The sequence below is a fragment of the Chiloscyllium punctatum genome, chromosome 2, assembly GCF_047496795.1.
Source record: "Chiloscyllium punctatum isolate Juve2018m chromosome 2, sChiPun1.3, whole genome shotgun sequence".
Lineage (NCBI taxonomy): Eukaryota > Metazoa > Chordata > Chondrichthyes > Orectolobiformes > Hemiscylliidae > Chiloscyllium > Chiloscyllium punctatum.
In genome coordinates, this window is record NC_092740.1 from 54065132 (window position 1) to 54089648 (window position 24517).

Sequence of the window (24517 nt, forward strand, 5' to 3'; positions counted from 1 at the left end):
GCACGGTATCTTGTAAATGATGTTAGTTTTGCTGGTGAAAAACAGGGACCCAATAAACACAATCTGCCGATTCCTCAGAAACAAAATCAAACAAGCAGATACAATGCAACCAAAATCTATAGCCACACTACCATACATCAAAGACATATCAGAAATCACTTTCAAAATACTCAGGCACCTTGCCATTATGGTAGGCCACAAACCTACAAAAACACTTAAACAGTGACTAATGAACCTAAAGGATCCATTTAGATACTGCCAGCAAAACTAAGATTTACAAGATTACTATATTTACAAGGTACCATGCAAGAGCTGTAAAAAAAAACACTACATCTGACAAACTAGCAGGAAACTTGCCACCAGGATACACGAACACCAATTGGCCACCAAAAGACACAAACCACTATCACTAGTTTCAGTACACACAGATAAAGAAGGACACAATTTTTACTGGGACAACACACACACGCTCAGACAGGCAAAACAAAGGCACGCAAAAGAATTATTACAGTTACGGCATTCTAACCAGAACTCCATCGATTTTGGTCCTATCTACCTTCTCTTGAATAAAAAACAGAACCGGAAATGGCATCACCCACCTTCAGAAACCAAGACCTATAAATAAAGAGGTGGGGCATACCACCAGTACTTCGCCGGAGCCTCTCACTGATGATGTTACCTAGTATGATGATGAAATGTATGACAACAAACCTTCAAGCTCAGCTAGCAAACTTACAGACTTATCAATCGGAGCTACAAATCTTCTCCAAAAAAAATTGTTAATATTTGAACTACTTCAGCCTCATTCTTTCCAACACACCTTTGGTCTGCAATTATCCAAAACTTTGCCCACCAAGACTTTCCTGGCTGCTAGAGTGGCAGTCTCTAGGTATCTAATGTTAACAGGCTCAAAGTCAAACTGCTATTAAACATCCAGTCTAATCAGTACAATGTTAAAGCAGTCCAAAATTAAAACATGGTCTCTCAAAGTAACTTGAGATGCCCAGCTACAGAGTTATCAGATTTTCTTCCTGGAAGATAAAATTCCATAAATATTTGACATCAAAGATACTGCTTGATTAACTGTACTTCAGAGCAGTAGTTTTTTAAAAATAAGGTTTTACACAGGTAGTGTATGTTATTGCAAGTACAAGCAAGATACAGCATAACCATTCTTGTTAAAAATAAGACACTTTGTGAAATTAAGTCATTTAAAACTTTTTCATTTAGTTGCAAAAATACATTCACAAATGGTAGATTTGTATTTAATATACTGCTGTAGGATTTTACATGCATTTTACATAAGTGATGCTTCAGGTGAAAATTAATTAATCAAGTGTTTAATAATTAACAGCGTTAAATTGGAATGAACCTTTGTACTTGCCTTGATTTAATTGCATAGGTCACATTTTCAGAATGCAACATGGATAGAAATTGTTGAATTTTTTTTTGATAACTACCTATCATGTAGTTTCCAACAAAACACTGACGTGACAAAAGGAATACAGGTAAATTATAAAAGAAAAGCTTGAAATTAATATATAGTGGTAATCAGAAAGTTAAAGGAATGGGAAATCTTAATAAAGCAAAAGCAGAAGCAGTCAAAATAAGTGAATTTGTAAATGAAAGAAAATCTATAAATGTCATTTCCTTTCTGCATAAATTTTAAATTTATTTACTAAGTGCGTGTATAATTAAAAGGTTAGCTAGCTGCCCTTCAGAGTTTTTGGCACTGTAGAAGCTCAAGAGAACATGGTGACTGACAGGCTATTTCAGAAGTTCAGGTAACAGTCAGACACACTGTTACCTAATGGAGAGTTCCACCGACCAGTCCAGGTAAGGAAAGGAAGCCCTGCCTGAAGGGGACAGCAGTGACCAGTTTTATTTTACAAAAATGTGACAGGTTCATGCATACATTTACTTGCACCAGCTTATTTTTCAGAAATTAAAAAAAAGTTCTGAATTCACAATCTGTCATGTTGATATTTGAACATTAGAATATTAGTTCAGTAATATTACCCCTAACTGACTGGACAATGTATCTTTCAAAAAGGCACAAAAATAAACGAGCCTAAAGTTGCTTTGATAATCTAAAATTGCTGCTTCCCACACCAGCTAAGGCAGACATCATGTAAACCTAACATATATTACTAGCTAAAGGGCAGTAACCAAAATTGGATAAGGTTACACTCATCCCACCTATTAAGCAAACAATGGCAGGGAAACAAGAAAACAAAATAAACTTAAAATATAAATTTTGAAAAAAATCTTGATCAGAGTACTTAAACCAATTGCCATGTCATCAATAATGCACAATCATAATTAAGTAATACACATATTTACTAACTATGCAAACAAAAAGAAATGGAGTGTATACTAATCTTGAAATAGTACCAGAAATGCAGCATTTCAATCAATTCAATCACCTCAATTTGGGTGAATCCCATTTTGCTACAAAGAAAGATTTTTTTTGAGAGGAGAAACAAAACTTCCAAGACTTGATATTTGTCAAATTAATTTGTTTTGACAGCTTTAATTAGGAGTTAGACAATACAACATTGCAAAAGTGAGGTTACTAATATTTCACTATTTCTTCTCATAACCTGTTGTGATCATCATTGCACTGGTCTCAATTGAGCCAAAATAAATTTTTGTGTGTATTAAACATTTTACTGACCAATAAATAACATTTTCTCACAGGCTAACAAGAATTTGCTGCTTGAAATTTACAAGCATCAATAAATTAGTTTATTGCATTAAGGGATAGCCCAAATCATTGTATGAAAGGACCCAAATTATTTAAAACTCATGAACATTGTGGCTCAACAAGAAGATTTGGTACAGTGCTAAAGAATACATCTGAAAGAACAGTAATAAATCATTACTCACTGCAGCATTGTAACAACCACTATCAAATGGTTACCAGCATTAAATTATTGCACACGCTTATATTGAGCTTTTCATACTATTTATAATAGAGTCCTCTCTTAAACTTCATGTAAAAGTTGATGGTCTTAAATAAAATGGTTGGATTCCCTCTACAGTAATTTACTATGAATCATCCTATTCACACACATTGGCATATATCAAAGCACTTTACCTAGCTGCTCATTGAGACATCATAGCCATCATCATAATGATTCTCCCCCTCTCTCTCTCTCTCTCTCTCTCTCTCTAAGTATACAACTGTGAGCACAGAAAAAGTGAGTAAACAAGTTGCGGGACAGAATTCGAGCCTTTCTGATGCTTTTAATAAGGCTGCAACAACCATCATGACAAAACAATACATAATGCACACTCCATAAATATGTAAATAAAGAAACAAAGTAACTATTTACCTTCCCTTGAATTTGGACACTGATTAACAAAACGAAAGCAAAATACCACAATTGTTGGAAATCTGAAATAAACACGAAGTACTGGGAAAACTTAGCAGGCTGACGGCATCCATGAAGGGAGAAATAGTTAATATTTCAAGTCAAATTCGAATCTTTTTAAAGCAAAGAACATGGTCATATAATAATCTGATCCAAGTTAAAGATTGAACATACCATAGAAAAATACTCCAAATTCATTACTGCAACCAATGGGTAAGCAAATAAAAGTAGAAAACTTGAGTAGGTTTTTCAGCTGTGCAATGTAGCTTGTAAATTAAGCTAAACCTCTTCACATTGTAAACTAAATTAAGTAGTCAAAACAGAAATTAATTACTGCACTCTTCAGCTATTAAAAGGATACAAAACAAAGGCAAGGACAAGCAAGCACCAAACTATGCTAATATTCATCTCATTGTGAGGGTTTGTCAGGCTGTAGTAGACTTCTGTAATAATATAAACAACTGTGGCTGAAGCAGCAAAATCCACCAACCACTGGTACTCAGGGAAATAATGGAGAACTGTAGAAGAAAGTAAACATTTCAACAAGCAAGTATTTCAAAGCTTTTTGTAAGAAAAAGATAAAATAGTATCACCTCTTAATTATTTACACCATATCCAGTTTTCTTTTTTAAAAATCAACTAGTTGCATACTCAATTGAAGTTGCTGTAGAGAAATGGATACTACAATCAATTATCATATATATCTAGGCTCATCTCAGGCTTCATGTATGATCCAGAAGTCAATGAAAGGGAAGAAAGAAAAATTATTTTCGAATGCAAACTCCAAATTTGAATCAAAACAAGCTTGTTAACACAGGTGAGACCGCAACGTACTTTACAATTAGCTTGCCAAAAAATTGAAAACACTCTGCCAATACCCAACAGATATTTATGATAATCTTGCTCTTATCACATACAAAATGTAAGATTGTGAGGAATCATTTTGATACCGTGGCTTATTGGTTTTATCATCTATATATATATATACTTCCCTTCTAGAACTTTTGTTAGAATTGAGCTCACTTTGTTCAATGAACTGATCAATATTCACTATATTTGAAGTTCTATCAAAGACTTTATGAATCTTATGTATTTGATTTCTCCTCTTTCCACTGTCTAGTTTCTGCTGCTAGCAATGCTCCTATTTCAAGTTAATTTTAATCTCAAGGTAGCTCATATTCATTAAATTATTTTAACACCGTTATTGCAAACCAAACCCAAGGGTTCTTTCCAGTTTACATCTTTTTTTTTTCCTAAAAATCCACACTACATTATTCGTAAAAAAATTACTTAGAGCTTTTTATATTGTTGCAGAAGAGGAGCATAGACATTCCATCTACCTTTTCTACTACATTTTTTAAAAATCTAAAATTGTTTCTGGAGTTTCCTCAGCTCAATACTACAATTTTAAACTACATTATTCGATTCTGTTCTATTATGCTGTTGTACGTATGTACGGCACGATTTGTCTGATTAGCACACAAAACAGTACTTTTCACATGATTTTGGTATTTGACACCAAAACTGGTGGCATTGTAGACAGCAAAGAAGGTTTTCTAAGATTACAAAAGGATCTTGATCAAATGGTCAATGGGCTAAAAAAATGGCAGATGGATTTCAATCTGAATAAATGTCAGGTATTACATTTTGGTACAACAAACAAGGGTAGAGCTTTCACAATTAATGGTCGAGCCTTGAGTAGTGTTGTAGAACAGAAGGACTTAAGGGTGCAGGTACCTAATTTTTTTTTAAGCTTTGTATCATATATAGGCAGGGTGATTAAAAATTTGTTTGGCACACTTGCCTTTATTGCTCAATCCTTTGAGTATAGAGTTGGGAAATCATGTTGAGGCTGTAAATGACATTGGTGAGGCCTCTTCTGGAATACCACGGCCAGTTCTGGTCACCCAGTTATAGGAAAGATATCAAGCTGGAGAGGGTTCAAAAAATATTTACCAGGAAATTGCTGGGTGTGGAAGGCGAGTTACAAAGGCTGAATGGTTGTGGACTTTCTCACTGGAGCATAGGAGGTGAGAGGCAATCTGATAGATGTTTATAAAATAATGAGAGGTATAGATAGAGTTAATGGTAGTTGTCTGTCCCCTAGGTTGGGAGATTTCAAGACGAGGGGGCACAATTTTTTTAAGGTGAGAGGAGAGAGAGATTTTAAAGAGACGTAAGAGGCAATTTTTTTTTACACAGAAGGTGGTTCACGTGTGGAATGAACTTCCTGAGAAAGTGGTGGATGCGGGTACAGTTACAACATTTAAAATATAATAGAGTAGTTATATGAATGGGCAAGGTTTGGAAGGACATGGTTCAGGAGCAGGCAGGTGAGATTAGCTTAGTTGGAGATTACGTTCAGCATAGACTGTTTAGATAAAATAATTTGCCTCCTTGCTGTATGATTCTATATGACAATAATAAATCAAATCAATGACTTTATTTCACATTATCAGAAATCAGCCACCAAACAGAACACTCGACAACTCTCAAACACAAGTTTACAGTACAAATGTAACTAGTTGGACCAAGTTCATTCTGGCTCTTTGCAAATGCAACAATAACTAATTCCATTGCATTACATTCTCTATATAGCTATCTGCTGTTTCAAATATTTATCCAATTTTCTGTTAAAAGATGAAATGGCACCTGCTTCTACCACTCCCTGAGACAAACCAGTACATGCTCCAATAAGTTTATGCAAACTTTTCTTCTAACTTTTCCTTACCCTCACTACTAAGTTAAACTGACAAGTTATCATTACAGACACCCCACATGAAATAATTAGTCTTTCCTTGTTCAAATTATAAAAATACTTCAATTTTAATATGTCTTGAATCTTCTCTTAACCTTCTATTCTCCAGGAGAAAGTGTTAGTTTTGCCTGTCTCTCCTCACAGCTTTGTCTTTCCATCCCTGGGAAACTCCTGATAATTCTTTCCATTGGTTCTCAAATCAGTGTGTTTGTGGCTATTTATTGCCCACAAGAAAATGGAGGTGAGCCGTCTTCCTGATTCACTGCAGTTAATGTGGTATGAGCACACCATAGTGCTGTTGGGATGCAAGTCCTGGGAATTTAGTCTAGCGACAGTGAAGGAACAGCTTTATAGTTTCAAGTCAGGATTGTAACAAGGGCAAGAATCTTGCAGCTGTTGGCATTCCATATAGGTTATGCTTTTGTTCCTCTAGATGGTACAGGTCACAGGTTTGGAAAGTGCTCCATTTGCATTGGAGGCGTGGCAGTAATCTTGAAGATGGCAGACATACAACTATCAATTTGCCCCAAAAATGGAGGAAGTACAAGTATTATTTAGGAAGTATGACAGTATCAGGCTATTGCTTGACTACAGTGTGGGGCAACTCTCACTTTTGGCACAGGTGTCCTGAGGAAGACTTTGCTGGTTTGAATCAGTATGATCTTCATGTCTAGGTCAATGAAGGGTGGCATGTTGGTTTTATTCGTTTCACTTTTCTGTAGTGGTTTGATACATGTCAATGGTTCACTAGGGGACAGTTAAAGCTCATCCACATTTCCGTGGATATGCAGTCACAAATAGAGGAGACTAGAGTACAGATTTCTTACCAGTTAGTGAACCAAATGTTCCCAGTGACAATTTAGTAATGTAGTTCCATGATGATCACTAATAAGAATAGCATTTATTCCAGATTCGTATTAATTTAAATTCCCCTAAATGCAATAGTGGCATTCTATCTGACACTACAGAAATGCAAATTGAGAGATTTATGCATATTTTAAATATCACTTATTTTAAATGTTTGAATTTTGAACTTGTTAAGCAAGTTTGTGTATCTAAAGGAGTTTAAGATTAACTTGTAAGTATTTCATGGTGATTTATTTGAAAACACAGTATTAGAAAGAGACCTCCTAAAGAGTAATGCCCATAAGAATGAGGCCATCTGACCTATTGAGTCCACTCCACCATTCAATCAAGGTTAATGTGTTTCGCAACTCCATTCTCCTGCCTTCTCCCTGTAACCGTTGGTCCCATTCCTAATCAAAAACTTGTCTCTGTCTTAAATACACTCAATGACTTAGCCTCCAGAGTCTTCTGCGGCAATGAGGTGAAGAAATTCCTTCTCATCTCAGTTCTAAGGAGTAGTAGTAATTGGAATCTCTTTTGGGGTAGAAGTAACCTGTACAAGAAGGACGGATTGCACCTAAATGGGAACGGGACTAATATACTGGCAATGAGATTTGCTAGAACTGCTTGAGAGAATTTAAACTAGTAAGGGGGGGGGGGGGGGGGGGGCGGAATGGGACACAGGGAGATAGTGAGAAAGAGATCGACCTGAGACGGGTATAGCTGAGAACAGAAGTGATTCAAATAGTCTGGACAGGCAGGGACAAGGTAGGACTAACAAATTAAACTGCATTTATTTCAATGCAAGGGGTCTAATAGGGAAGGCAGATGAACTCAAGGCACGATTAGAAACATGGGACTGGGATATCATAGCAATTACGGAAACATGGCTCAGGGATGGGCAGGACTGGCAGCTTAATGTTCCAGGATACAAATGCTACATGAAAGATAGAAAGGGAGGCAAAAGAGGAGGGGGAGTGGAATTTTTCATAAGGGATAGCATTACAGCTGTGCTAAGGGAGGATATTCCCGGAAATACATCCAGGCAAGTTATTTGGGTGGAACTGAGAAATAAGAAAGGGATGATCACCTTATTGGGATTGTATAATAGACCCCCCAATAGTCAGAGGGAAATTGAGAAACAAACTTGTAAGGAGATCTCAGCTATCTGTAAGAATCTGTAAGAAGGGTAGTTATAGTAGGGGATTTTAACTTTCCAAACATAGACTGGGACTGACATAGTGTTAAAGGTTTAGATGGAGATGAATTTCTTAAGTGTGTACAAGATAATTTTCTGATTCAGTATGTGGATGTACCTACTAGAGAAGCTGCAAAACTCGACCTACTCTTGGGAAATAAGGCAGGGCAGGTGACTGAGGTGTCAGTGGGGGAGCACTTTGGGGCCAGCGACCATAATTCTATTTGTTTTAAAATAGTGATGGAAAAGGACAGACCAGATCTAAATTGGATAAAGGCCAATTTTGACGGTATTAGGCAAGAACTTTCAAAAGCTGATTGGAGGCAGATGTTCACAGGTAAAGGAAAATGGAAAGCCTTCAGAAATGAGATAACGAGAAGCCAGAGAAAGTATATTCCTGTCAGGCTGAAAGGGAAGGCTGGTAGGTATAGGGAATGCTGGATGGTTAAAGAAATTGAGGGTTTGGTTAAGAAAAAGGAGGAAGCATGTGTCAGGTATAGACAGGATAGATCTAGTGAATGCTTAGAAGAGTATAAAGAAAGTAGGAGTATACTTAAGAGGGAAATCAGGAGGGCAAAACAGGGACATGAGATAGCTTTGGCAAATAGAATTAAGGAGAATCCAAAGGGTTTTTACAAACATATTAAGGACAAAAGGGTAACTAGGGAGAGAATAGGGCCCCTCAAAGATCAGCAAAGCGGCCTTTGTGTGGAGCCACAGAAAATGCGGGAGACACTAAATGGGTATTTTGCATCAGTATTTACTGTGGAAAAGGATATGGAAGATTTAGACTGTAGGGAAATAGATGGTGACATCTTGCAAAATGTCCAGATTACAGAGGAGGATGTGCTGGATGTCTTGAAATGGTTAAAAGTGGATAAATCCCCAGGACCTGATAAGGTATACCCAAGAACTCTGTGGGAAGCTAGAGAAGTGATTGCTGGGCCTCTTGCTGGGATATTTGTATCTTCGATAGTCACAGGTGAGGTGTCGGAAGACTGGAGGTTGGCAAACGTGGAGCTACTGTTTAAGGAGGATGGTAAAGACAAGCCAGGGAACTATAGACCGGTGAGCCTGGCCTTGGTGATGGGCAAGTTGTTGGAGGGAATCCTGAGAGACAGGATGTACATGTACTTGGAAAGGCAAGGACTGATTTAGGATCGTCAACATGGCTTTGTGCATGGGAAATCATGCCTCACAAACTTGATTGAGTTTTTTGAAGAAGTAACAAAGAAAATTGATGAGGAGAGAGCAGTAGATGTGATCTATATGGACTTCAGTAAGGCATTCGACAAGGTTCCCCATGGGAGACTGATTAACAAGGTTAGATCTCATGGAATACAGGGAGAACTAGCCATTTGGATACAGAACTGGCTCAAAGGTGGAAGACAGAGGGTGGTGGTGGAGGGTTGTTTTTCAGACTGGAGGCCTGTGACCAGTGGAGTGCCACAAGAATCGGTGCTGGGTCCTCTACTTTGCATACTTTGTCATTTACATAAATTATTTGGATGCGAGCATAAGAGGTACAGTTAGTAAGTTTGCAGATGACATCAAAATTGGAGGTGTATTGGACAGCAAAGAGGGTTACCTCAGATTACAACAGGATCTGGACCAGATGGGCCAATGGGCTGAGAAATGGCAGATGGAGTTTAATTCAGATAAATGCGAGGTGCTGCATTTTGGGAAAGCAAATCTTAGCAGGACTTATACACTTAATGGTAAGGTCCGAGGGAGTGTTGCTGAACAAAGAGACCTTGGAATGCAGGTTCATAGCTCCTTGAAAGCAGAGTCGCAGGTAGATAGGATAGTGAAGGCGACGTTTGCTTTCCTTTGTTGGACCCTTTGGCCAACCCGTCCATGCCGACCAGATATCCCAACCCAATCTAGTCCCACCCGCTAGCACCCAGCCTGTATCCCTCCAAACCCTTCCTATTCATATACCCATCCGAATGCCTCTTAAATGTTGCAATTGTACCAGCCTCCACCACATCCTCTGGCAGCTCATTCCATATACGTACCACCCACTGCGTGAAAAAGTTGCCCCTTAGGTCTCTTTTATATCTTTTCCCTCTCACCCTAAACCTACGCCCTCTCGTTCTGGAATCCCCGATCCCAGGGAAAAGACTTTGCCTATTTATCCTATCCATGCCCCTCATAATTTTGTAAACTTCTATAAGGTCGCCCCTCAGGCTCCGACGCAAGAGTTTACCAGTGTGTGGGGTTTAGCTTAAAAAGTTCCACACCAGAAGTTTTGATTAAAACCCTAAAGGGATGACCATGAAGCTAAGAAAGTAAACATTTAGGTAAATGAGTAAAAAAAGAAAGAGACTACCAGATTTGCATAGCTTGGAATTGAAGCAACAGCTAGATCAAACCCTATTTAGGATTTAGATGGAAATTCTCTGGCATTTGAGCACTGTAACTGAATGCTGTTGGGATTGTATTTTTGCTATATATTTTGACATTTTGCAATGTGTATCATAAGTAAATAGGTTGGTTTATCTGAACTTAATTGCTTTAATATTATAATCGTCTGTCAAAATTGTTGAACATGATTCTAGAGCATTCAGATCATGTGTCAAAAATCACCCTGATAATACCAAAAAAAAGAGATAAAATATGATCTATCAAGCCAGATTTCAGTCTGGGATCTCACTTGCCCAGTAATAGCAAATGGGTTACAAAAGTCTCTGCAGCATTAGTGCAGGCCTCTAGGTAACTAATAGAAACAAAAGGCTAGAATTCTGAAATTAAAATAAAGCTCTGGACCTCTGGAGAGAGGAGCAGAGTGAATATTTCAATCAAATATTGCTTTCCTTTGCAACGAAGATCATGTGTTCCAAGAAACAGTGTTTGTGGAGTGGGGGAAATGGGGAAAAATAGAGGAAAAGGGCCATTGTTGGAGAGTTGGATGGGGGCAGGCTGTCATTCCTCTAGTTGAAACAGATTTGACTATCTCAAGTTGCGGTAGCTTGAGGAAATAAATAGACTATTTGCTTCTGCATGCTCCTTACTTGAAGCCTCTTAACCATTTATGCAAAATAGCAAGCATAATTAAACACAGTTATTTTGCAAGTCAATACTGCTCACCCCCTTTTGCTTCATTCTTGAGGACTGTACACTCTCACCATATCTTTCTCATTTTGTATGCTTATAAATCCTGAGTTTTACAGGCTAATATATTCTACTTGCCATTTTTTTGGATCTTCTAACTTCTCTACTTATCTGTTAACCACCCTTTCTATATTCCTCATTCATCCAGATATATTGTTACGTCTAAACTTATTATATGGTTTGAATAGTTTAAACTTCTCTCTTCAATAGGAATAATAATCACCTTAGAATGAATGTGTGTTTATTACTTATTTCAGATTTCACATTTTTCTACCTCCAACCTATTTGCAAATGTCTTGCCCAGTCAATTTAGACAAGATTCCTTATCATCATACTCTAATTTGATTTTTACAATAGCTTTTACTCATATTAATTTATTTTATGTTGAAAGTCGTGTACAATTAGCATCAAATCACCTTACATTCTTTTGTAGACATTTTATATACTGAAATTTAAAGCACCCCAAAATAAAGAGATCTGAGCAAATGTGGTTGTACGAACATTTTTGCAGGAAGCTATCTAAAAAATAAAATTTGCATTTAATTATGTATTTAATTTCAATGAAGAGCAGTACAAGAATTTTGAAGTAAATATTTTGACATTTTAAAAGATTCATTCAGAATTTTGTGACTCCGTGATTCTGCGCCATTCGACCAGGATTGTACCAAATTTAGTCTGGTCTCGGTCACCTTGGCACATGGTCGAGGAACTACAATTGAACACAGCATCCTTGAATTGATAAATTGGAGGGATGCAGCAATTTAGTTTCCTCTTCCCTCCATATACTAAAGGTAAAGATTCCTCCTTTTGGTCGTGAATTGGTGAACAAAGCTAGAAAGTACATTAGGATGTCACACGAGGGCAAATTCAGATATATTCAAAATAACATGGTCACACTAAATAGCCATGCTTATGACTTTGTAGATATTCCCACCAACAACCAAGTTAGTGTATGCTAATGAGTCAGTAGCAAAGGTAAAGAGTGGTGTAGATAGAAGATAAGTGATTGGAAGAGACATTTGGGCAAGTGAACTTGATGTGATGAAACAAACATTAAATAGGGTCCATCTCAGCTCAAAAAAAAAGAAGGACTGCATCAGGGCAAAACTTGCATTGTGCATTCAAGGGCAAAGCATATGACCCAGTCACAGGAAGAAATAAATTATGTATTACAGTTGAGAACGTTCAGTGGCAAGGAAATAATTTGCTCACATCAGCAGAAAAAAAGTTAAAAACTGGTCAGCATTCTGTACTAAGGCAGTAACAAAAGATTTCATATGACCCCTGTATATAAAACTGTCTGAAGGATGATTTTATGATGACTTGCTTTATCTTGGCTTCCAACCAAGATAAATCAATTAAAGATGGTTGCTTTGATCAGGAGAACCAAAACATTTAAATCAATCTCTCCAACATATGTAGAATTCTAATAAAAAGAAATGGAGAAGTACTTAAATATAACATTACTTGAAATATTTCCACATACACCACAGGGAATTTGAAAAATAAAAGCTAATTTCTCAAGTTACATTAAAAGAAAATTAGTGAGTGTGGAGTACTCACCACATGAAGTTCAAGGGGGTTTTCAATTATATAATTAAATGTCCATCTTCAGCCATATATCCTACCTCGTGTATCCAGCTCTGTAATGGTCTTTGCTTCCAAATGCAGATCAATATCCTTAGGAACAGTCAGTGGCTTGCTTTCTATGTGCCCATTGTACTTCCTGGCAAAACCACGATATAAGGTGGCTGTAAGTCTACTAATGGAAACTCATGTTCCTCACTCAGATTCCGATGGAAGATCCTTACCTTTTCAACCTTGGCAGCGACTAATTTTGCACACGCCTAAACACTAAACAAACACTGATGCTCTTCCAACTTACTTGGAGAGGCTGTAAACATTGCTACAACAATTTGCATTCATATAAGAATACTTCAATGAAGAAAAACTAAAGTTGTCAAGGGTAAGATAAAACAGAAATATGGACAAGAAAGATTTATTTGACCTTATCAAAAGCTTGGTAAAGGTGATGGTAGAGAGATTTGAGGGAATTCCAGAGTGGGATCAAGGAAATCAAAACCTTCAATAATTGGGTGAGTGTGTCAGGGATGCAGGTGAAGATCTCAGGGATGCTAATTAAGGGTAAAGTCAGGAGAATGAAAGTTCATAGGCATACAAGAGCTTCGAAACAGTGTGACTATATCGATGGATTCAAGGGCAAGGACAAAATCAAAAACTTTAAATTGGAAATGCTGATGAACAGGCAGTCAGAAGTCAGCAAGGTTGGGGATGATAGGCAAACAGAACTTGGTATGAATATGGTACAGGCATTTTGAACAAATTTGTCTTGCAAACGTTTCAACCCCTGTCTAGGTGACATCCTCAGTGCTTGGGAGCCTCCTGTGAAGCGCTTCTGTGCTGTTTCTTCCGGCATTTATAGTGGCCTGTCTATGCCGCTTCCGGTTGTCAGTTTGAGCTGACAACCGGAAGGGGCATAGACAGGCCACTATAAATGCTGGAAGAAACAGCACAGAAGCGCTTCACAGGAGGCTCCCAAGCACTGAGGATGTCACCTAGACAGGGGACGAAACGTTTGCAAGACAAATTCCCAGCTCGGCGAACAGAACCACAACAACGAGCACCCGAGCTACAAATCTTCTCCCAAACTTTGAATTTTGAACAAACTAATTTATATAAAGGGTGAAGAATAGTATTTCAGTATTGCATTGATCAAGAATGGAAAGGAAGAAATCACAGGGTTTGAACATAAAACTGAGGGGCAAAGACTGATGACATTGAGAAGGCAGCAGTTGGTCTCAGTGATGGAGAAGATCTAGGATAAACTCAGATTGAACAAGATTAAAATTCCAATCCTGAAAAGTGACTCCAGATGGTTTGAAAATTGACAGTAACAGACTTTGTGCACACAACTTTGTAACAAGGTGTGGTGTGTGCACACAAGTGAATTAGGGAATCAAAGGGTTCAGCATGAACTTAATTATCTCGTGAGAAGACTGCATCATGGTCACACCTTAACAGCATGCACTGTAATCCAAAAGATCAACTTGTTAGCTTCATGGTTACATTTGACAAAGAAGCATTTTAAATAAACTTAACTTTATATTTTTATTGATCCCTCTATCTTTATCAGACTTTCATTCTAAAGTAGTATTGCAAAATTGTGATTTTTAAAATATTCATTCACAAAATGTGGACATCACTGGCTAGTTATTGACTTCAAGAATCTTCTAGATGTACTCCTTTATTTCCATAAATGTACAGCGAAGAACTTTGAAAACAGATCTTCCAAAAGACAAACCAAGAGAAATAAAAGGGTACGATAGCCTATTGCTTATGGTACTGAACCAAATAAATTCAAGTCTCACTGTGGCAAGTCAAAGGGTGACGGTAATATTGTGGTAATGTTAGTGGACCAGTAATCCAGAAGTCCAGGCTAATGTTCTGGGGATATGAAGTCAAATCTAGTACTGCAGCTGGTGTAATTTAATTTAATTAATAGATCTGGAATTACATGCTAGTTTTGGTAATGGCAAACCAGGAAACTATTATTAATTGTTGAAAAACCGATCTGGTGCATTCGGTCCTTGAGGGAAGGAAACCTGCCAACCTTACCTGGCCTGGCCTCCAAGATTGCAAAACAAACTGCAGTGTGGGAGGTACCTCTTTAATGCCTTTTGAAGTGACCAAGCAAGCCATTCAGTTCAAGGGCAACTAGCAACAAATTCTGGCCTTGCAAATGACACTCACATCCCAAAGAATAGAGAAAAAAACTAATAAGTCTCAAATTAGGAAGTGCATTGCTCGGAAACAAAATACAAATTAAAGTAAATAATTCTTACACATTGTTTCCCCACTACAAAGAAAGTTTTCGGCTCTATTTTGAATGTAAGTGTGGCCTGTCTTAAATGCATAAGCAAAAACTAATTACAACTGGTGCAAAGTGTTATAGAAGTTTTAAGTAATTGGTTGAGAAACAAAAAGTCTCACACTTGCACTTCAACATACAACTAGCACTTGGCCAAGAATGACCATATGGATCAATATATGCATTAGGAGCTCTTGGCTTTACCATACTATGAAAACTGACAATATAGAAGTTGAACCTATATTTTCCTAGTTAAATAGTGGATTCCAACTGTTGCTTCAGATTGGTTTGGTATGAACACATTACTTGCAGAATTATAGAACTACAGCTGTGTACAAAAGAAAAAAAAATCTATGTTGAAATTAAACCTTCCCAGTGACAGCCACAAACAAGCTTTGGAAGGGAAGAAGTTCCTTATGGGTTTATTCACGTGTTTAGGAAGTCTGTTTGTATAGAACAAGATCTTGGCCAATAGATAGCAAATAGACTGGCAACTGGATGTTGAGTACAGTTCCTTCTTCATCTTGCGTTTATCCTTTCCCTCTCTCATCCTGTGCCTATAACATCCTACGCAAGTAAATCACTGTACGACTGCTGTCTAATCATCATCCACTAATCACTATTACAGCCCTCAGCACACCCTCAGCTTCTATCAATAACCAATTGCTCTAAATAGGGTCCAGAAAACACTGTCTTAAAAGTATTTCTTTCACCAACGACCCTTTGTCTTTCCCTCTTGTTTGGTCACCTTTTGTCCTCTGCATCTTTCACTTGATCTTCTACTCCCTTCGCAAGTAAAAGGGGAAGCAAATGCACAAAGTAGGAAGGGCAGAGAAGAGGCTCAAGGGCTGAAGAGTAAAGACAAACCTTACATTTAGATAGTATTTTTCATGACTAAAGATGATCAGAAGTGCTTTGAAACCAATGAACTCCTGTTCTGAAGTGCGGTGATAAGTTTAATGTAGGAAACACAAAAGTCAATTTGGACCCAGGAAGGCTCCACAAATAGCAATAGGATAATAATGGTACATCTTCTTTCAAGATAGAGTCATAGTTATACAGCACAGAAGCAGACCCTTAGGTCCAACTCATCCATACTGACCAGATATCCTAAATTATCTCATCCTATGCACCAGTATTTGGCCCACATCTCTCTAAATCCTTCCTATTCATATATCCATTGACATGCCTTTAAAATGACATGACTATCTACCACTTTTTCTGGCAGCTCATCCTATAACGCATAACCCTCTGTGTGACAAAGTTGCTCTTCAGATCCCTTTTAAATCTTTTCCCTCTCAACTTAAACCTATGCCCTCTAGTTTTGCATTGCCCTACCCCGGGAAAAAGACTTAAGCTATTCACGCTATCCAAGCCCTCACGATATTATAATCCGATATTAGGTCACCCCTCAGCCTCTGACACTGCAGGGAAGAAGAGGCCCCAGCCTATTCAATCGCTCCCTATACCGCAAACCCTCCAATCCCAGCAACATCCTTGTAAATCTTTTCTGAATCCTCTCAAGTTTAACAACATGTTCTTGATAGCAGGGTGACCAGAACTGAACACAGTATTCCAACAGTGGCATCACCAATGTCCTGTACAGCCGCAAGATGAGATCCTAACTTCTACACTCAGTGTACTGACCAATAAAGGCAAGCATGCCAAACACCTTCTTCACCATCCTGCCTACTTGTGACCTCACTTTCAAGGAACTATGCAGCTGCACTGCTCGGTTTCTTTGCTCAGTAATACTCGTCAGGGGACTACCATTTACTCTCAAGAGTGCTGGAAAAGCACAGGTCAGGCAGCATCCAAGGAGCAAGAGTGTCAATGTTTTGGGCAAAAGCCCTTCATCAGGGCTGAGAGGGTGGTAAGATAAATGGAGGGGGGGTGGAAAGATAGCTGAGAGTGGAATTGTGAATAAGGGATAGCATTTTTGTAGGAGGCAGGGTGGGAAGAGGTCTAGTCCAGGTAGCTGTGAGGGTTGGTCGTTTTGTAGAAAATGTCAGTGTTGAGTCGATCACTGTTGATGGAGAGAGCAGAACACTTCAACTCCCCCTCCCACTCTGCAGGTCCTGGGCCTCCTCCATCACCAGTCCCTAACCACCTGATGCCTGGAGGAAGAACGACTCATGTTCTGCCTCAGAACTTTCTAACCCCTTGGCATCAATGTGGATTTCACAAGTTTCTTCATTTCCCCTCCTGCTACCTTATCCCAGATCCAACCTTCCAACTCAGCACTGCCCTCATGACTTGTCCTACCTGTCCATCGTCCTTCCCACCTATCTGCTCCACCCTCCTCTCACCTATCACCATTACACCAACCTCCATCTACCTATCACACTCTCAGCTACCTTTCCCCCAGACTCACCCTCCCACCCCCCCTCCCATTTATCTCACCACCCACTTGGCTCTCAGCATCATTCCTGATGAAGAGCTTTTGCCTGAAAGGGCTCCTGCTCCTCAGATGCTGCTTGACCTGCTAAGCTTTTCCAGCACCACACTATCGACTCTAACCTCCAACATCTGCATTCCTCACTTGCCCCCACCATTTAGTGTACAATTCCTGCACTGGTTTGACTTACCATAATGCATAATTACACCTAACATTTATCTAAATTACAGTCTATCTGCCAATCTTCAGCCCCATTAGCCCATCTAATCAAGATCCCATTTTACTCGGAGATAACCTTCTCCACTGTCTACTTCATCAATTTTGGTGTCATCTGCAAACTTATTAACCATGCTTTCTGTATTCACATCCAAATCATTTATATAAAATTATGAAAAACAGTGGACCCACCACTGATCTTTGCAGTACACCACTGGTCACAGGGCTCAAGTCTGAAAAAGAATCCTCCACCACTACCTTCTTCCTCCTACCTTCAAGCCAATTTGTACACAATCAATTGGCTAGGCACCCGTGGACTCCGTGTGATTCAATCTTGCAAACCAGTCTAACATGTGGAATCTTGTTGAACATCTTGCTGAAGTCCATATAGACTACATTTATCACTCTGCCTTCATCACTCTTCTCTGTCACTTCTTCAAAAAACTAATCAATTTAGTGAGACACGATTCCCCACACACAAAGCCAAGTTGACTATTCCTAATCAGTCCTTGTCTTTCAAAACGCATGCAAATCTTGTCTCTCAGAATACCCTCCAACAACTTGCCCACCACTCACATCAGGCTCACTGGTCCCTAGTTCACTGGCTTTGCCTTACCATCTTTGTTAAATAATCAGACCATATTAGTCAATCTCCAGTCTTCTGACACCTCACCAATGGCTATTGATGACACAAGCATCGCAGGAAGGGGTCCAGCAATCTCTGCACTAGCTTCCCACAAAGTTCCAGGACACAACTAATCGGGTCCTGGGAGTTATATCCACTTTTATGTGTTTTAAGATGTCCAGCACCTCCTCTTCTCTAATATGAGGAGGTGCCAGTGATAGACTGAGAGGACAAAGTTAAAAATCACACAACACCAGGTTATAATCCAGCAGGTTTATTCGAAAGTACAAGCTTTTGGAGTGCTGCTCCTTCACCATGTAGCTAGTGGGGCAGGATCATAGGACACAGAATTTCGAGTAAAAGATCAAAGTGTCATACAACTGATGCGATGTATTGAACGAATCTACATTGCTGTTAAGATTCTGCCCCACTAGCTACCTAACAAAGGAGCAGTGTTCCGAAAACTTGTACTTACAAATAAACCTGTAGGACTATAACCTGCTGATGTGAGATTTTTAACTTCCTCTAATAAAGGACACTAAGATATCATAACTCAATTCTTTAGCTTCGATGTCCTTCTCCACAGCAAAATATTTGTTTGGTATCTTACTCATCTCCTGTGGATTCCACACATAGATGGCCTTGCTGATTTTTAATGGATCCTATTCTCTTCCCTATTTACTCTTTTGGCATTAACATGTTTATGGAATCTCTTTGGATTCTCCTTAACTCTATTTGCAAGAGCTATCTCATATCCCCTTTTTGCCCCCCTGATTTCCCTTTTAACTATACTGTTACTGTCCTTATATTCCCCTAAGGCTATACTCAATCCCAGTTGTCCATATTTGACCCTTTTTCCCCTTTTTCTTGACCAGAGCCTCAATTTCTCTCATCATCTAACATTCCTTACACCTACCAGCCTTGCCCTTCACACCATCAGGAACATACTGTATCTGAACTCTTGTTATCTCATTTTTGAATGAGATAACAAGATTCCCACTTTCCAACTGTCCCTTTACCTGTGAATAGCCTCTCCCAATCAAGCTGTGAAAGTTCTTATTTAATACCTTGAAAATTGGCCTTACACCAATTTAGAACTAACTTTCAGAACCAGGCTATCCTTTTCCATAACATTTTTAAACTAATAGAATTATGATTACTGGCCCCAAAATGGTCCCCCACTGACACCTCAGTCATTTGTTATGCCTTTTTTTTTAAGATGTTGGTCGAGGCATAAATTTTAGCTGAGAACAGCAGTGAGAATTCACCTACCTCTCTTTGAAATCATGCACAGAATTTTTAACATGCAGTTGAGAGCACAGACAGGCCTTGAGTTTAGCCTTGAGCAGAATTAATGGCGCTAAAGGTTAACATAAGTCCCTGTCCTGAAGGGCTGAATCCTTGGTTCTTAAAAGCATGGCTGCAGAGACGGCGCAGGTATCAGTTGTCAACTTCCAAAATTGTCCACCATCTTTAAAGGTCTCAATGCTTTTAGCTGGGCAAATTTAATACGTCTATTCAAGAAAGAAGAGGCACAGAAAGCACGAAACTATAGCCCCGTTAACAGAATTTAGTCATCATGAAAATGCGAGAATTAAGGAGGCAGGATTTAGAAATTCATAACCCAATCAGGCATAGTCAGCATGATTTTTTGAGAAAGAAAAAATGCATTTCACAAATTTACTAGAGATCTTGAAAAAAGTAAGAAATTAAATTCACAAAGAGATGCCAGTAAAATATTTGGATTTCCAAAAGACATTGGATAAGGTGCGATAGAAAAAGTTATTATGCAAGGTAAGAGGTCATGGTGTTAGGGTGTGATTTGCAGGATTGGCTAACAACAGGCAAAGGGGAGAAATACATGCCATTTTTCAGGTTACGGGACTGCGACTAGTGAAATGCCATAAAGATCAGTGCCAGGACCTCGATGATTTATAATCTAGATTAATGAATTGGATGAAGGCACCTACTGTACTATAACTAAACTTGCTAATGGCACAAACAATACATGGGGATATAAGCTGAGGGGAGGATACAAGGGGTTTAAAGAAGAGATATAAATTAGTTAAAATGGGCAAAAATTTGGTTGATGCAGTAAAATAATGTAGGAAATTCAGAGTTCCACCTTGAACAGGAAGAACAGAAAAGTAGAATACCAATGAAATGTAGACAGTCTGCAGACTGGTGTGGCATTAAAAAGAACATGGTGACCGTATACATCAATCACAAAGAAGTCAGTAGTAAAGAACAGCAAGAAATTAGGAAGGCGATAGGAACATTGACCTTTATAGCAATGGTCAGAGAAAGTCTTACTACAACTGTAAAGGGGCATTTTTGAGGTTGCACCCAGAGTATTAGCTTTAGTCTTCTAACTTAAGGGATACATTTGCAATGGAAACACTTCAGGAATATTAGATTGATTACTGGGATGAAGAGGTCACCTTATGGGCCTATACTTACTGAAGTTTAGAAGAATAATGACTGGTCTTATTGAAACAAATGAAGCTTAGGAGTCTTGATTGGGTAGGTATGAAGAAGATTTTCACCAAGGGTGAAGCTGGAACTAGGGACACAGTTTAAAAATAATGTGTCACCCATTTAGGATGGAGATGAGTAAATATTTTATTTGTCAGAGGGCCATTAGTCTTCGGAATCTGAGGTTGAGCCACTGAATATATTCAAGGCTCAGTTAGACTTCTGGTCTCCAAAGGAGTTAGACACAAAAGGGAACAGGCAGGAATAGTAGTTTTAGGCCACAAACGGACCAACCATGATCTTACTAAATGCTGGAGCAAGCTTAATGGCCTGATTGACCTACTGTTATGAAGTTGTAGGCTTGTACTATATCTTTAAGATAGAGTGAAAATTAAAAAGCTGGTAAGTCTGTCATGTGACTGACTGCAGGCACACAGTGTGCTGGATAATTTGAAGATGTAACATTTGATTTGTAACTCAGATACTGATCTGAGCTGTTTTCCACAACAATTTAAATGCAATGTTTAAATTATGCCCCAAGATACTAAAACCCAATTAATTTTGAATTTTCCAGTTTTGACGACATCAAGCCAATGAGACGACCCAATGTTTTGGGGTATAAAAATCAGGCATTGTGAATAGTTAGCCATAGAGTCAAAGAGCACCATACAAACTGCCTACAGACCCTCTCTCTGAAAGGTACCTTTTCATATGAGAAATCTGCGGAGAAGACCGAAGGCGAGCCTGGAAGATTCAGAGGTAGATTGACACCACTGGCTGGTCTTGAAAATTAATTGTTTCTTTGTAAATTTTATAGGGGCTTTATCAGATTAGTAGATAGTTATAGAGTGGGAGGTAGATGAATCGTTAAGACAAAAGGAGGCTTACAGACTAAGTAGTTGATGTTTAATTTTTTTCTTTTGGATTTAAAGAATATATGCGAGCATAAGAGGTACAGTTAGTAAATTTGCAGATGACAGCAAAATTGGAGGTGTCGTGGACAGCAAAAAGGGTTACCTCAGATAACAACAGGATCTGGGCCAGATGGGCCAATGGGCTGAGAAGTGGCAGATGGAGTTTAATTCAGATAAATGCCAGGTGCTGCATTTTGGGAAAGCAAATCTTAGCAGGCTGTATACACTTAATGATAAGGTGCTCATGAGTGTTGCTGAACAAAGAGACCTTGGAGTGCAGGTTCATAGCTCCTTGAAAGTGGAGTCACAGGTAGATAGGATAGTGAAAGCGGCGTTTGATATGCTTTCCTTTGTTGGTCAGAGTATGGAGTACAGGAGTTGGGAGGTCATGTTGCAGCTGTACAGGACATTGGTTAGGCCACTGTTAGAATATTGTGTGCAATGCTAGTCTCTTTCCTATTGGAAAGATGTTGTGAAACTTGAAAGGGTTCAGAAAAGATTTACAAGGATGTTGCCAGGGCTGGAGGATCTGAGCTACAGGGAGAGGCTGAACAGGCTGGGGCTGTTTTCCCTGGAGCGTCATAGGCGGAGGGGTGACCTTATAGAGGTTTACAAAATTATGAGGGGCATGGATAGGATAAATAGACAGTCTTTTCCCTGGGGTCAGGGAGTCCAGAACTAGAGGGCATAGGGTTAGGGTGAGAGGGGAAAGATATAAAAGAGACCTAAGGGGCAACTGTTTCATGCAGAGGGTGGTACGTGTATGGAATGAGCTATCAGAGGATATGGTGGAGGCTGGTACAATTGCAACATTTAAGAGGCATTTGGATGGGTATATGAATTGGAAGGGTTTGGAGGGATATGTGCTGGGTGCTGGCAGGTGGGACTAGATTGGGTTGGGATATCTGGTCGGCATGGACAGGTTGGACCGAAGGGTCTGTTTCCATGCTGTACATCTCTATGATTCTATGAAATTGTGGAATTTGGGTAGTTGCCTGTCACTCATACTTGAACAAAGGGCAGCACGGTGGCACAGTGGTGAGCACTGCTGCCTCACAGCACCAGAGACCTGGGTTCAATTCCCGTCTCAGGCAACTGTCCGTGTGGAGTTTGCACATTCTCCCAATGTCTGCGTGGGTTTCCTCCGGGTGCTCTGGATTCCTTCCACAGTCCAAAACTGTGCAGGTCAGGTGAATTGGCCATGCTAAATTGCCCGCATTGTTAGGTGTAGGGGTAAATGGAGGTGAATAGGTCCGGGTGGGTTGCTCTTCGGAGGGTTGGTGTGGACTTGTTGGGCCGAAGGGTCTGTTTCCACACTGCAAGTAATCTCAAAAAAAATTACGAGGCGAGGCAAGCTTTTCAGTGTGTCTTGTTTAAATTAGCAGATGGGTTTACCCTGTGTCGTAACACTATTTCTGCTGTTACTTCTTACAATCTTAAAAGGAGTGTCAGTTTAACACTTGTCAGAAAGATCATGTTTCTAGAGTGAGATTTGAATCCAAAGCATTGCAACTCAGAGCCAAGAGTGGTACCACTGAGTTTCTACTGACACCCAAGAGCAAGACATAAAGAAAAATGACAACTGTGGGCTCTCTTAAGAGTCAAAAGAGCTGGAAAGAAATCTTCCCTGGCTCTTGACACTAAGCCAAAATAGATTAATTTAACGACAATTGGACAGATAAACTACATACAATGTTCAAGAAGTGAAATCATAGCAATCATTACCTGTCTTTCCTGGATTTTGCTTTTTGGTGTTTTCCAGCAAGGGCCTGAAGTTGTTCTTCTGTAGGATGCTGATACCATTTCAAACTGTAAGAATACAGATGTAACATTACTGCCACTCAAAAAATGGTTTCTTTCCCAACAATCACTAAATTAATCAAGAGCACATGACAAAAAAAGTGTTCCACATTGGAGAAATGTAATACTGCAGACTATGGGTCTTGCAATGTTGTTAGGTAAATTTATCCCCAGACAAAATCACAAATAACCAACAGCATCTCAAAAAGTCACAAAGGTCAACCATTTTACTACTTTCATATTGCTTGTATCTTTAGCTATTTCACTTCTTAAAATTTCCTTTTATCCCTTTATTATTTTCTTCCACAATTCCAGTTTTGAACTACCAGACACAGTCTGAATTTCCTTGTACACATTCAGCAAATTAGATGATGATTTGAAAATGTATCCTGAATCATTCAATTTTTATTCCATGTGAACAAAGAGCAGTCAAAAAGGTAAAAGCACAAAATTTGAACACAAGATATGATTGGTATGGAGACTGGCAGTCATACAAAAGAAATAAGATACAGACCAATATAAAGTCACAAATCATGACAGGCTTACAAAGATAAATTAGATTAGATTAGATTACTTACAGTGTGGAAACAGGCCCTTCGGCCCAACAAGTCCACACCGCCCCGCCGAAGCGCAACCCACCCATATCCCTACATTTACCCCTTACCTAACACTAGGGGCAATTTAGCATGGCCAATTCACCTAACCTGCACATCTTTGGACTGTGGGAGGAAACCGGAGCACCCGGAGGAAACCCACGCAGACACGGGGAGAACGTGCAAACTCCACACAGTTAGTCACCTGAGGCGGGAATTGAACCCGGATCTCAGGCGCTGTGAGGCAACAGTGCTAACCACTGTGCCACTGTGCCGCCCACAAGCAAGGAAATAGGCTGTCAGTCTCTACTCAC

At 39.1% G+C, this 24517-nt stretch overlaps 1 protein-coding gene across 6 annotated transcripts in view; it reads right to left on the reverse strand.

Annotated features, from left to right (window-relative positions):
- tmem161b (transmembrane protein 161B) overlaps window positions 1-24517 on the reverse strand; it is a 101855-nt gene that overhangs the window by 50947 nt on the left and 26391 nt on the right. For 3 of the 6 annotated variants that reach the window (XM_072582835.1, XM_072582836.1, XM_072582834.1), the window contains 3 exons: window positions 23536-23619; window positions 12922-13019; window positions 3739-3895 (listed from right to left, as the gene is read on the reverse strand). In XM_072582835.1, the coding sequence (XP_072438936.1) occupies window positions 3739-3895; window positions 12922-13019; window positions 23536-23619 (339 nt within the window). Of the gene's footprint in view, window positions 1-480; window positions 487-3738; window positions 3896-12856; window positions 13020-23535; window positions 23620-24517 lie in introns of those variants that run through there. The other 3 variants (XM_072582839.1, XM_072582840.1, XM_072582841.1) reach the window with 3 other exon arrangements.